Source organism: Varanus komodoensis, unplaced genomic scaffold (assembly GCF_004798865.1).
Source record: "Varanus komodoensis strain SLA01 unplaced genomic scaffold, ASM479886v1 scaffold15, whole genome shotgun sequence".
Taxonomy (NCBI): domain Eukaryota; kingdom Metazoa; phylum Chordata; class Lepidosauria; order Squamata; family Varanidae; genus Varanus; species Varanus komodoensis.
Genome location: NW_025335440.1, coordinates 10,027,190 through 10,039,821, shown reverse-complemented (window position 1 = coordinate 10,039,821; position 12,632 = coordinate 10,027,190). Strand labels below are relative to the sequence as shown.

Genomic DNA, 12,632 nt, shown 5'->3' with positions numbered 1-12,632 from the left:
TCTGGCCATGTCATCCGTCTGTCAGCCAATCAATCAGTAATTTCTTCTAGGTGCAGGTGCCAAGGAGTTATAACACACGTCTTTCTCTTGCATTTTCTTCCCTTTTCAGCTGCAATTCTAAATACACAAACATACAGGTAGGTTCAACTGGAATCCATGGGACTTCCCTCGGGGCCTATTTTCTGTCAAAATTTGTTTAGGATTGTGTCTTCAGTGTCTTTAAGTGCTGGTTGTCACTCTTAACATCTGTGTTGCGTTTTTAATCTGGCAGTACTTAACGTTGAAACTGTTCTAGCATGAGTTGTGTGGACACAAAGCCATATGTTTGTACATTTTCGATTCAAAAATAAAAATAAAAGCAGAACCTTCAATTCTAGAAGGAGGAAGTGTACACACGGGCAAAACGTGTGGCGATCCATTCCAAGAGGGTGAGATGAGTACGGCGCAAGGGGCTAGGACACACGCTCAGTACTAATTCAGACTTTCTCTCATGTACTGTAAGTCTCCATCAGGCCTGGCAAAAGCACCACTGGCAAAGGTGAGAGAGCCTACGGAAAAACACCTGCTTTGTCTAGACATGGCACTTTCTTCCACGAAACACCAAGCAATGTTACGCCACCGACATGTTATCCTTGCAATAAGACCCCCTGTGAAAACAGTTAGACTGAAATGGAGGTGCAGAAGCTCAGGCCAGCAAGCCACATCTGGACCCCCTGAGGTCCCACTTGGCCCCCGAGAATCTCCCAGACAGGAATAGTAATAATGGCCCCACATTATAGGTTGTTATGCCCTAGAGCAAGGATGGGCTACTTGTGGTCCTCCAGATGCTTGGGCACACAGCTCCCTTGTTCCATCACTATTGGCTACGCTGGCTAGGGCTGATGGGAGTTGTGGTTCACGACTGGAGGGCTCTTTGACCATTCAGAAAACAAAGCATAAAAGCAAGCTATTTCTGTCATATTACAACTGAACAGACTTGATTTTGAATGCAAGTAAATACTAGTCATTGCTGGGACTTCTTAAAAACGCATTCCCGTTGGTAATTGTGGAATAAGAAGGGAGAAGAAATCCTAACATCTTGTTTTTAATTATGTACCCATCTGATTTTCGGAACATTTCCCTATCACTTTCTTCCACTTTATGACTATTAATTTAATGTCATTCAAATTGGCAAATATGAGATTGCATTGATTTAATGCATGTGCCATCACTCTCCCAGGGAGCTCTTAAGGACAAAAGGCCATGTTCACACATACCAGATCTTTCTGTTAGTACAGAGCTGTCTAGGGCATTGCAGGAGCATGGTATAGTCCTCTCAGGACTATAGGACCTCAGAATACATCTAGGGCAGAGGGGGCAAACCTATGGCACACGTGCCACAGCGGCCACGCAGAGCCCTCTCTGTCGGCACGTGAGCCAAGTCGCCCCAGGATCGCCCCAGCAACCGAGCATTGGTTAACAGTGCACATAGGGGCCATGCGCATGCTCGGAAAGGAGTAGTGGTGCCAGGAGATGATGTGACGAGCCGCAACTCCTTAGCCGCGACTCGTCCGAGCTTTCGCAAGGCCATTCAGTGTGCTGCCAAAGATATATATATATATTTGCTTGGACTGGCTGTGAGTTGTTTTTTCTAAACTAAAACCTCAGTTTAGAGGTTTTATTGAAGTGCTGGGATTTTGCGATAAATAAGTGGGTTTAGGGTTGCAGTTTGGGCACTCGGTCTCTTCAAGGTTCACCATCACTAGGTTAGGGTGAAAAAAACTAGGCGTCCTGGCATGATTTTGATGGTTGGAATGTGTTTAGAATGGGCAGAAAAAATGAGCTGTGCAGAAAAAGCTACTCAAGAAAGGCTTTTTCAAAATCATCCTCTTTTCAATGGACCTTTAGCCCTTTGTTAGGGTTAGGGGTGTGCACCAGGGTAGGGTTAGGGTTAGAAAACGAGGTGTCCTGGCATGATTTTGATGGTCGCAATGTGTTTAGAATGGGCAGACATGTTGAGCTGTGCGGAAAAAGCTACTTAAGGAAGGCTTTATAGGGGTGTGAACCAGGGTAGGGTTAGGGCAGTGGTGGTGAACCTATGGCACATGTGCCACAGCAGCCATGCAGAGCCCTGATTGTTGGCATGCAAGCCAAGTCGCCCCAGCAGCCGAGCATCAGATAACAGCACACACTGCGGCCACACGCATGCTCGGAAAGGAGTAGCGGCTCCAGGCGATGATGTCACGAGCTGCGACTCATTAGTCGTGACTCATCCGAGCTTTTGCATGGCCCTTCAGTATTCTGCCAAGGAGATACATGTGTGTGTGTGTGTGTGTGGACTGGTTGTAAGTTGCTTTTTCTAAACGAAAACCTCAGTTTTCAGGTTTTATTGCAGTGTTGGCACTTTGCAATAAATAAGTGGGTTTTGGGTTGCAGTTTGGGCACACGGTCTGTAAAAGGTTCGCCATCACTGATCTAGGGCATCATGTGATAAAACTATGATGAAGTCACCAGTGCTGGTGCAACCTTCCAGAGCAAAGTTTTTCCTCCAGCTCCTGCACTGCTTAACTGATGAGAACTAGTACGGTGTAGAGGTTAAGAGTGACGGTTTGGGACTCAGACGATCTGGGTTTTAGTCCCTGCTTGGCCATGGGGCCAACTGGGGGACTTCGGACCAGTCACGGACCCTCAACTCAACCTACCTCACAGGGTTGTTGTGAGGATAAGCTTCAGAGGAGGAGGAGACTGATGTAAGCTGTCTTGAGTTCGTTAAAAAGGAAAAAGGTGGGATACAACTCTAATAAAGAAATAGCTAAATTGATGGAGTAGAGCAGGTACCATCAGAAAGCTGCAGAAAGCACCCAGAACAGATACAGGGAACCTGTGGCCTTTCAGCATATGGAGGAAGAGGTGGCGAGAAAGGAGGAATTCTTAAAATGTCCCTTCATCCTAGAAGCAGCAGTGAGGAACAGGTACTTTCAGTGGGCAAAATTACGGGGCCAGTGTGACATCCGCAGCCAACAGCTGGTTCCAGATGTGGCTTTCCGAAGACTAGATGGGGGAAACAGCCATCGTTACAAGCACTGCTCGTTGTTGTGCACCTGTGAGAGAAGAGACAGCGGAGCCTCGCCGCCAAAAGCTGGTGGGGAGCTCTGGGGCAAAAGACGAGAGGCCCGCCTGTCAGCCTTCACGAGGCAACGAGCAAACGAGGCCTGAGCTTCCTGCACCCACTCAGCTCGGCCACAGCCCGTCTGCCCAGCTGCGTCTTCACACAGCCTCTTGCCGTTGGGTGAGCAATGCGCCGAGAGCAAATAAATACGATTGGAACAGCGCGGCTTAGTTGCTGCGAACGGCTGCATTCTCGTTTAGCTCCGGCTTGACATAGCTACTTGCCCAGGCACCCCTGACGAGTCGGAATCCCCTCCTAGCAGGGATATTTCTGGCTACCAAAGAGATTTGGTTTCCCTCCCCCGTCCCTGTTCTCTCCTGAGGGCACACAGCATATGGAGGCCAAGGAGGGGGAAGAGGGAAGGAGGCTGACGGAGAAAGACGGAGAGAGGGCTGGTCCACCCGCTTTCGCCTCCATCCTGACAGTTTATCACCCAAAGAAATTCAGCCCTTCACAGGGGAAAACAGAGATCCCCTGCCCTTGCGTTACAGCATCATCATTCGGGAGGCTGCTTCATTGCATGGCCCCACTCACAACATCTTCACAACAACCCCGTGAGGGAAGTGAGGCTGGGAGACACTGAATGGCCAAAAGGCCCCCCGTCAGTTTTGAAACCAAGCAGCGATTTCGACTTGTTCTCTCTACCCTGAAATCCAATGGGCTCACCGGGCCTCCACACCGGGCTCTCTCACTCAGCCAGGCGGAAGGATGTGTCAGACTGCAATTCCCATCTTTCCCAGGCAGCACGGGCAATGGGCAGCCACTGGGAAAGGCCGCCGTATACCTTTTTTTTTAAATGGTGGAAGCAACCGGGGGGGGGGAGGGGGCAGTTGCGCTTTAAGAGCACCTATTAACACGGCCGCCACCTCACATCCTCCGCAGACGCGCAAGAGCAAATAGGATTATATATGGCATGACAATTGGCTCTCGCTTGTGTCCCGGAATGTGCTTATGCTTCTGCTGGAGCTTCCTCTCCTTGGTTAAGCGGGACGGGACGCGTCTGGAGATGAATTCACTCTGCTTAATGAGGTGTCCAAGGTGATGTAATACACTCCGACTCGGCTCTCCTTATCTCAGACGTTGCCTTGGGCGATCTGGCTGCTTACCAGCTCTTCCTCGCCTGCCTTTCCTATGGCTGTGGCCATGTGAACGCTCTGCTGTCATGCTGGGACAAAGCGGAGGAACCAGGCTGCGACAAGCTCAGCGTCCCGAGCATAAGCGCGTTTCGTTTGTATAGATAAAAGCCCTGCAGGTCTCTAGTCCTTAAGCTGTGACTGAAGACAGGCCTTCGAGAGAATGAGGTGGCGGTTTAGTGCACCATATGAAACACATGGGGCTTCATCCTGATTTCAGTGTGGACCTGGATGAGCCGACACTGGGAAGTTCTAATAATAATAATAATGATAATGTTCTAATAATAATAATAATAATAATAATAATAATAATAATAATAATAATTTCTGCTCATTTCAACGCTTGCTGTGGTTCTCCTTGTTGTTGCAATTATATCTTGGCTTCTTTCCTCTTGTGAGGAACCCAAGGCATCGTACAGAACTCCGTTTTATTCTCAGAACAACAGTCCTGTGAGGTAGGTAAGACCCAGACCTCCCTGGTCTTCAGTCCAACGCTGAAGCCACTCCCTACATTAGTTCCCAGTGGATTTGCCACCCGCTTCCACTCCAATGATTGGGAGCGGGCTAAGTCAGCGGATGGACTTCCAGGCTGCAATTTGTCCATTTAAGCAAAAGTGCTGTAGAAATTTGTGCAAATGGCACAGAATGGAAGCCAAAAACGATGCCCTTTTGGTGCAATATGTAAATTGTGCTAGAATAGCCTATGTGTTGGCTACCAATGGGCACCAATCATGCCATTTGTGCAAATTTCCATGGTATTTTTTTAAAAAGGCACATGTTGAATCGCCTCTTGGAGATGGAAGTCCACAAGCTGGCTAGACTTTTACCACAGAAAGTTGGCACAAGCACAGGGCTAGTAAACTCCGGGGGGTGTAATTGTGCAAATCCACTGGAATCCTGCTAGATTCCTCGCACGTTCTTAGCGTGTACAACTAGGCTAGTGAAAATACATTTCCTCAGGCCTGCTCCCTATGGCAAGTCCCCCCCCACCCCACTCTGCCGCCAAAAGTTCCTAGAGGTTCCTTCTTCTTCAGCTGTTCTCACCAGCAGCCTCTCCAGTGATGTGAACTGGGAGATGTAAGACCCTTCCATTCGCCCAGGAATGACTTCACGTTTCCCCTCTTCCCTCCCCATTCCTTTTTCCTTCTGTCTTGTTTCTTCTTAGATCAGGTGTGGGCAGCTTTGGAAAGTCAAGGAGCCATTTCTGCTAACCTGGATCACACCCAGCCCTTGGCCCATACCTCTTCTCCTTGTGGCACCCAAAACAATGTTTAAGAATCAAAACATTTTTAAAGCTATCCAGAGTGATGATGGGGTGCAACAAGGGCCAAAAAATGCCCTTTTGTCTTAATTGTATTTTTTTTACACGGAGGGGCAACCTGGGGGAGTAGGGGCCTCCAGAGGGGCCGTCAGGAGCCATGTTAGTTCAACACAGTGCTGGATGGAACAAAATCCCAAGGTTCAACCTGAAAAATCAGGCATGTTTCCAGCCTGAGATGGAATTTACATGCATCGCCAAGGCAAGCATTAGCCATGGTGGCTACCAGGAACAGCTACGAATAGAATCAGTGCGCAATGGACCTGCATGCCCAATGTCAGGGCAAGGCCATTGTGTTCATGCCTACTCTGTGCATCCAGAGTATCTGGCTGTCCAGCATTGGAAACAGGCTGCTGGGATGGACAGACCCTTGGCAATTCTGCCCCCTTGTTGCTTGGACGTTACCAAGAATCCATGCCTTCTTGGGAACCTCTTAATGAGAAGTCATGAGTCCTCTCCCAAACAGCACTTTGCACAATCAGGACTCCCTGGGACTGGAGCCGGCAACTCCCAGCTCTCCGCTCTGCTGACCCTTGGGATGAGTCACATGCGGTGGGGCCACATGTGGAACCGTGCAGAGTTCCTGACCGGCCAGCTCTCCCCTTTTCCCTTTCCTGTAGTGGGGGATTCCATCCACACTTAGAGGCTGGGGTCCAGATGCCGCTCAGTATCACACAGGTCAGCATCCAAGGTGCTTTGGAAGCAAGTGGTTAATAATTTTTTTAAAAGAAACAAGGCCAAGCAATGCCGGACCTGTGACAGAAAAATAGGAAGCCGGCAGCAAGCTTTCACTTGCTAAACTTTAATGTGGGTCACGGCGACCCAGGCAGCAATCTAACACACGCTCGAGGGAGGGAGTGGAGAGTTCCCAACCCTTCTATTCCACGGCAGCTCTCAGATGCACACTGCAGCGTGCAAGCGTAACATCAGGAACAGGGAGCCTCTTTCCTGGGACTGAAATGCTAGCAGCCATTACAGCAATGCGGAAACACGTCATGGGGAGGAAGAGAGGTTCAAGGGGCTGTTGGGCAGGTCCAGGCAAGCTAAAAGAGTCTGCAGGCTAGAATCTCTTACAGGTGGGCCATCCAGAAGCCAGGCCCTGAAACTGTCCTATCTTGATTTCTAGGAACCCGGCACTCCCCAGGAAGTAGCTATCCTAGTCCTTCCAGCAACTCAGACCCTGTAAGTCCATCCTCTGGGACTTTCTGGGGACCTAGCACCTCGAAGCTGCTGCCCCTGAAGTTTCCGAAAACGAAGCTCCTCTATGCACCTGCTCCTGGAACTTCCAGGAAACCGGCCTCCACGGCTGGCATTCCCAGGCCTTCCCAAAATGCAACCTCTGCCGGCTGCTGCTGCAGGACCCTCCAGGAACCTATGGTGATGGCGTGGGGCTGCCCAGCCCCGTCTTAACGGATCCCTGCCCCTTCCTCTCATAAGCAGCTGCTGTATGTTGAATCAGATGTTTGGTCCCATCTGCCTAGAAGGGCTCCTTAGGGCCCTCTCCAAATACCAGGAGTCCATCTAACTGGAGGTGCTGAGATGTGACCTTGGGGTGTTCTGTCTTGGACTTGCTGTTCCACCACTAAGCTGTAGTTCCTCTCCTAGTATCTTTATTCTCTTTCAAGGTTTCATTTTCACTTGCTGGCCCACAGTTGCTGCCTGTCACACAGCCCTTTCTGCTGCAAGCAGTCCAAATTCATAGGAAAGCCCATATACATCACTCAAGCTGAAGGGGAGAAAAAAAAATCTTATTCTTTCTCTTTCCCAGCTGCCATTCAAGACCATGGTCTTCTCAAATGATTCTGCAATTTCTGCTATTTTGTTTTGGCTTTCGTAGCTGTGGGAGGGACAGCAGCAACTTGTAAACATCTGATTCAGGCTTTGAAATTTCAGCTGGCATTGCCTGCATGCTTTCAAGCATGTATTTGCTATCATATGGACTAGAAACCTCCTTTAGGTGGAAAAAAAATAAAGAAGTAAAGACAGCAAGCTGAGATTTTCAGGAAACTAAATTCTGCACCTGCAACCCATTCTATGGGGTTTTTTTCCCCTACACTTCTTTGCAATCTACGCTCATAGCTGGAATAATTTTCTGGGTTTTAATACCGCACAGTTCAGATGCTTTATTTATCCGAGGGTAGAAGAAATGCCTGCCTTCAGCAGTTAATCCCTCTCATAGTTAACAGAGCTTGTTAAAAGGCAAAAAACACCAAAAACTGCTCTTGATCTCTTGAATAAATACGCTCCAACTACTTTGTGTCTGTTAAATATTTAGAAGCCAGGGGGATATTGTTGATAAAAAGAATAACATCTACTTCAGGGTGTCGGGTAGCCAAAATGCAAGCATACATAAGAATCACTAGGCCTGCCATCCTACCCGCACGCCCCTCCAAATTAAGAAGAAATGATGCTTTCAAAAATGTTGTTGCAGCTGCTGTTGCATGCATGAAGTTTGCTTTTGGCAGTGTGTGTGTGTGGGGGGGGGCAGGTAGGGTGCGGGAGTTTATTATATTCAAATGTGAACATCAGCTTGGATGCTCATGGTATTGCCTTCCAGCAGGCCTGACCTGCATGTGGAGAGGAAATGTACAGTGGGCATCGGCGATCCAAATTCAAAGCATGTCCCCGGTTTCATCGCAAAGCTCTCTGCAGCCTGAGAAGCGCCAGCCCCTCGCTACAGCCCCGCTCACTGGCTCCAGGCCAGAGGGAGGCTCAGCTTCTGACACTGAGATGGGAACTGCAGAATTGGGCCCACCATGGCAGACCCGGCCTCCCACTCCCTAGTGAACAAGATGGGGAGCAGGCGGCAGAGGCGGAGGCGGCCCCTTCCCCACAGATGGGAGCCTTGACCTTCAGGGAGGCTGCTGGGCGCCAGCTGGGACATCACTCCCTGGAGAGAGGCCAGCAGAAGGCGGGGGGGTGTTTCCTGGGTGCTGTTTTGGTCCAGAAAAGCCCAGGGAGCTGCGGGAAGCATTGCCAGGGTCCGCTGCCCAAAGCACATCCTTAGCAGCCCCTCACCTGCGAGCCCCTGTGGCCTCCAATCACACTCGGAGGAGCCTGCTGCATTCGGAGGGGCTGCCGACTCTCTGGAGTCTGCAAGCTGACTGGCATTGAAGCAGGGATACAGTGACGCCTCGCCCGAGAGCCCCCATCTCGATCCAAATAAAAAGTTGTTTGCACTGAAGAACCAAGCCGGCGACGGCAGCGTGGCAAGACAGTGTCGCCTGGCCCTCGCTGACAGCTGGTGGGAGCAAAGCACCCACCCAGCATCACCAGCAGTGGCACCGAGGGGCAGCGGAAAACAGGCTGCCCTTCGGCCAAGCAAAGGTGGCCATGCCAACAGCTTACCCTGGAAGCTCATGGCCCTGGCGGCCAAAGCCAAGGTGCAGCATGCCGTGGTATCACAGGTAGCAGCGGCACGGACAGTGGGCTGCCGATCTCTCCAGTGAGACTTCTCCAGCCAGGAGATATTCTCCAGCTGTTTGAAGGCCGACTCCCTGTGCCACGAGGGTGGGAGGAAGGGTCCCACACAACTGAAAGCAGCAAGCTGAGTAAGGCTGCTTCAGTGAGAGTCTTCCAGGAGAAGACTTCCTTTTTATTGGGGTGCCCCTGGGAGCTGATCTCCCGGGAAGGCACGGAACCCCCTCAAAGTGTGTGGAATGGTGCCACAGAACATTCCGGGTTCTCTGCCATGATCAACCAAGCACCTGTCCCCGTTCACCTGCCGCCTTGCTCAGAAACATCACCCAGCCGTGTGTCTCCGGTCAGAACCTCATCACTGCGGTTTGGAGGCCAGCGTGCATCCTGCCCCCCGGCCTCTCTCGGCAGCCAGGTTCGCAGCCAAGCGAGAATGTTAGCAATTTTCAAAATTGCTCTACAAAATTCTCCTCTGAGAGACAGGCGGCAATCACACAGCTCCTCGGTGTCAGCTCACATGATGCAACACGGGGTACAATTACATTTTGTTGGCAGCCACCGGGAAGCCTGATAAAATGCCGTTAACAAGGCACTCCATCGTTGCTTAATAACTTGCCAACCCACAGTTTGCTGTATTAACCCCCGTGACCTTCATTTCCATCTGAAACCCGCCAAGCCGTTTTGCAAAATCTTACTGTAAACATCATTATACAAGTTGGATAGTTCCGAAGCTGCTTCCCCCGCGATGCGGGGGAGACTCATTCCATCCATTCTGCCGTTCCACCAGACCCTTGACGGCATTCGTCAATGACACTCAGAATGCATTGTGATTACAGCGGTGCATTAGAATGGCGCTAAAGAGAGCGACACAGACCCTAATTTGGTGGCTGCGGTCAAGATATGCAATTCTACAGGGATGACTAACATCATCTGACTGGAAATTGGCAGCCTCGCCGTAGGACTGCAACTTGCCAGGACGCATTTCAGGAAGCATGAGTTTACACCAAAGGCTTCGGAATTGCTTACATGCTTGCCCAGCCAGAAGTGTTAACACCTAGACAATCACGTGCATCATAAATTCAGGCTCAGAGAGGTCACTATATACCGAAAGCACTGCATCAAGAACTAGCTAGATTACAGAACAGCTTCACAGAAGCACAACCAGCTCACAGATCTAAACAGATCCAGCATTTCAAAGGGTAGTGGGATGCAGTGGACCCCAGTGCCTCCCCTAGACATATATACTGAGTCACATCTCTTCGATTCTCTCCCATAAGGCTTTGCAGCACATGCAAATTGAGCAACAATGTGGGTGGGTCCACTTGGATGGGAGAGATTTTCTCTGTCCTTCCCACTCCTGTTATCCTGCAGATGCATTGGACTACAATTCCTATCAACTCCAGTCTGATGGTTCAACATCTGCATGACACCATGTTGGGAAAAAATGATCTATACCATCACCCCAATCCACACCACCTTATGAAACACACTGCAGAAGCATGAAGCAGCAGCACCAAGGGAAAGCAACTCACAGACGGCTGCAAGAGTGTGACGAAGCAGAGCTAATATCCAGCTCATGGTAACTTCTCCCTTTCCAAGCTTGGAAAGCAGCAGAAGAAGCCGAGAACGTCAAAACAAGCACTTCAGCTGAAATGCACACAGAGCCGATAGACGCTTCCAGCGCTCAACAGACAGTGGGACATTCAAAAGCATGAACCATGCTGCCTGGAAGGCCCATCTCCCTTCCAGGCCCTTAAGAGAAAGACACAGCGACGGATGCGCCAACAGCCTCTGGATCTAGAATGGGACTGCAGTGCTAGCCCAGCCTGGGCTGCGCATGCTGAAGGACCAGTACGCAGCCCACCTTCTGCCCCCATTCCCCCTCTTGGAGAATGTGTTTATCACTCATATATCTTGTAGTCAGAGATGGAGGTGTGTAAGGTTTCGGGTGAACATTGCCACGCCTCATCTTCTCAGATCAGGCTCTCATTAAGGCTGCTTTCACCCCAGTCCTCCTCATAAGCAGGGGAGCAAGCGCCCTTGATCAGTTTCTTGTGACATCCGAATAACCTCCATGTTGCTCATCCACCACAAAGTCGCGATTTGCTAACACTGAACTCAGTCTGGGCGAGGTATCACCTTCAGTCCCTGAAGTTAGCAGACCACCCCTTGGTGTTCTGGAAAAGGAGTAAGAAGGGTTTTCCTTTTTTAAAAATCCAGTAGTACTTACCACGAGATTTCCAATCACCATGACCAGCAAGAAGACCAGAAGACACAGAGGCTGGCCAACCACTTTCATGCAGTCCCACATGGTTTCTATCCATTCGCCACACAGGATGCGAAAGATGATGAGGAAAGAGTGGAAGAAGTCTTTCATGTGCCAGCGGGGCAGCTGTCCTGTGGTGCTGATTTTGTTCACGTTCTTGCAGTACATGTCCCCAAACAGCTGCATCCCAACCACAGCAAAAATGAAGACGATGATTGCTAAAACAAGGGTGAGGTTTCCCAGAGCACCCACAGAGTTTCCAATGATTTTAATGAGCGTGTTTAATGTCGGCCACGACTTTGCAAGCTTGAAGACCCTCAGCTGCAAAATAAGCCAGGAAAATACAACTCAGTTATCGCAGTGGATCCAAACGGCAGACAATCTTGCTACTGGAAAAGGGAAACCAAACAGCTGCATGCAAAGCGCCTCTGGGACAGAGAGGGTGAGGCTCTTGTCTGCTCGATCCAGACCTAGGCTGGTGTTCCTTCCCATGGCAGTTGAGCCAAAAGGCAAGAGCTGAACGTGCTTGGTCTTGGTCTGCAGCTCAAATCTTGTGGCACTTTGCGTATTGATTCTGGAGGCTGCCGCTGGCCCAAACCACCCAAAGCACAATCCTGTTTGGCTGCCCCAAACCTTCCAAGCCTGAAGGGTTTCAAGCATCCAGTCAAGCATGGGAGGAGAGCAGCGGTGGGACCATCTCCAGGCCCTCACAAGGGATTTTGGCTTTCTGCATCCCTTGTGTAGAGGGATGTGGCAGAAGCTGGTGCTGCTTCCTCTTCCCCTCTCTGCCACCCCACACGGTGCCTGTCCCGAAGACAGACTTCCACCAGAAGGCAAAGACCCTTCCCTGACCTTGAAGGCTTTTCTGCGCTCACGGTGGCACCTCCAAAGGTTGAGCCCCAGGTGCCCCAGCTGCCTCCTCCATGCCCCAAATGCACCTCAGAGTGGAGAACGGGGGCGTGCCGGGGGCGGGCGGGAATTATGCCGATTGCTGCGGGAGATCAGGCTCTTTCCCTCCCCTCCCCAACCCAGAGGGCACAAGGCATGGCTGCCGTGAATGCCCCCGCCCTTTGGGCACAGGGTGCACGCAGGCCTCCCGGGCTTGCCGGCAGCTCTGCACCAAGTACGGGGGCAGGTCGGACCGCGCTCTGGCTGCTTCTCAGCCGTTCTGCCCTACAATGGCTCCTGCTGCTCAGTGCGACTGGCATCCCCCTCCTATCCACTCAGGACCCACAGGCTCATTGGCACATGCCCTGCAGCCCAGCTGTGGGCACTGCAGCTCTGAGGTCCTGTGCCATCCTCTCTGTCACCTCAGTCTTGTGACATGGGCAAAATCCTGTGGGGCTATCG

General features: G+C 50.8%; 1 protein-coding gene across 6 annotated transcripts in view; it reads right to left on the bottom strand.

Annotated features, from left to right (window-relative positions):
* LOC123020642 (sodium channel protein type 5 subunit alpha-like) overlaps positions 1 to 12,632 on the bottom strand; it is a 270,015-nt gene that overhangs the window by 110,176 nt on the left and 147,207 nt on the right. For all 6 annotated transcript variants that reach the window (XM_044424589.1, XM_044424584.1, XM_044424586.1 and 3 more), the window contains one exon: positions 11,247 to 11,603. In XM_044424589.1, the coding sequence (XP_044280524.1) occupies positions 11,247 to 11,603 (357 nt within the window). The remainder of the gene's footprint in view (positions 1 to 11,246; positions 11,604 to 12,632) is intronic.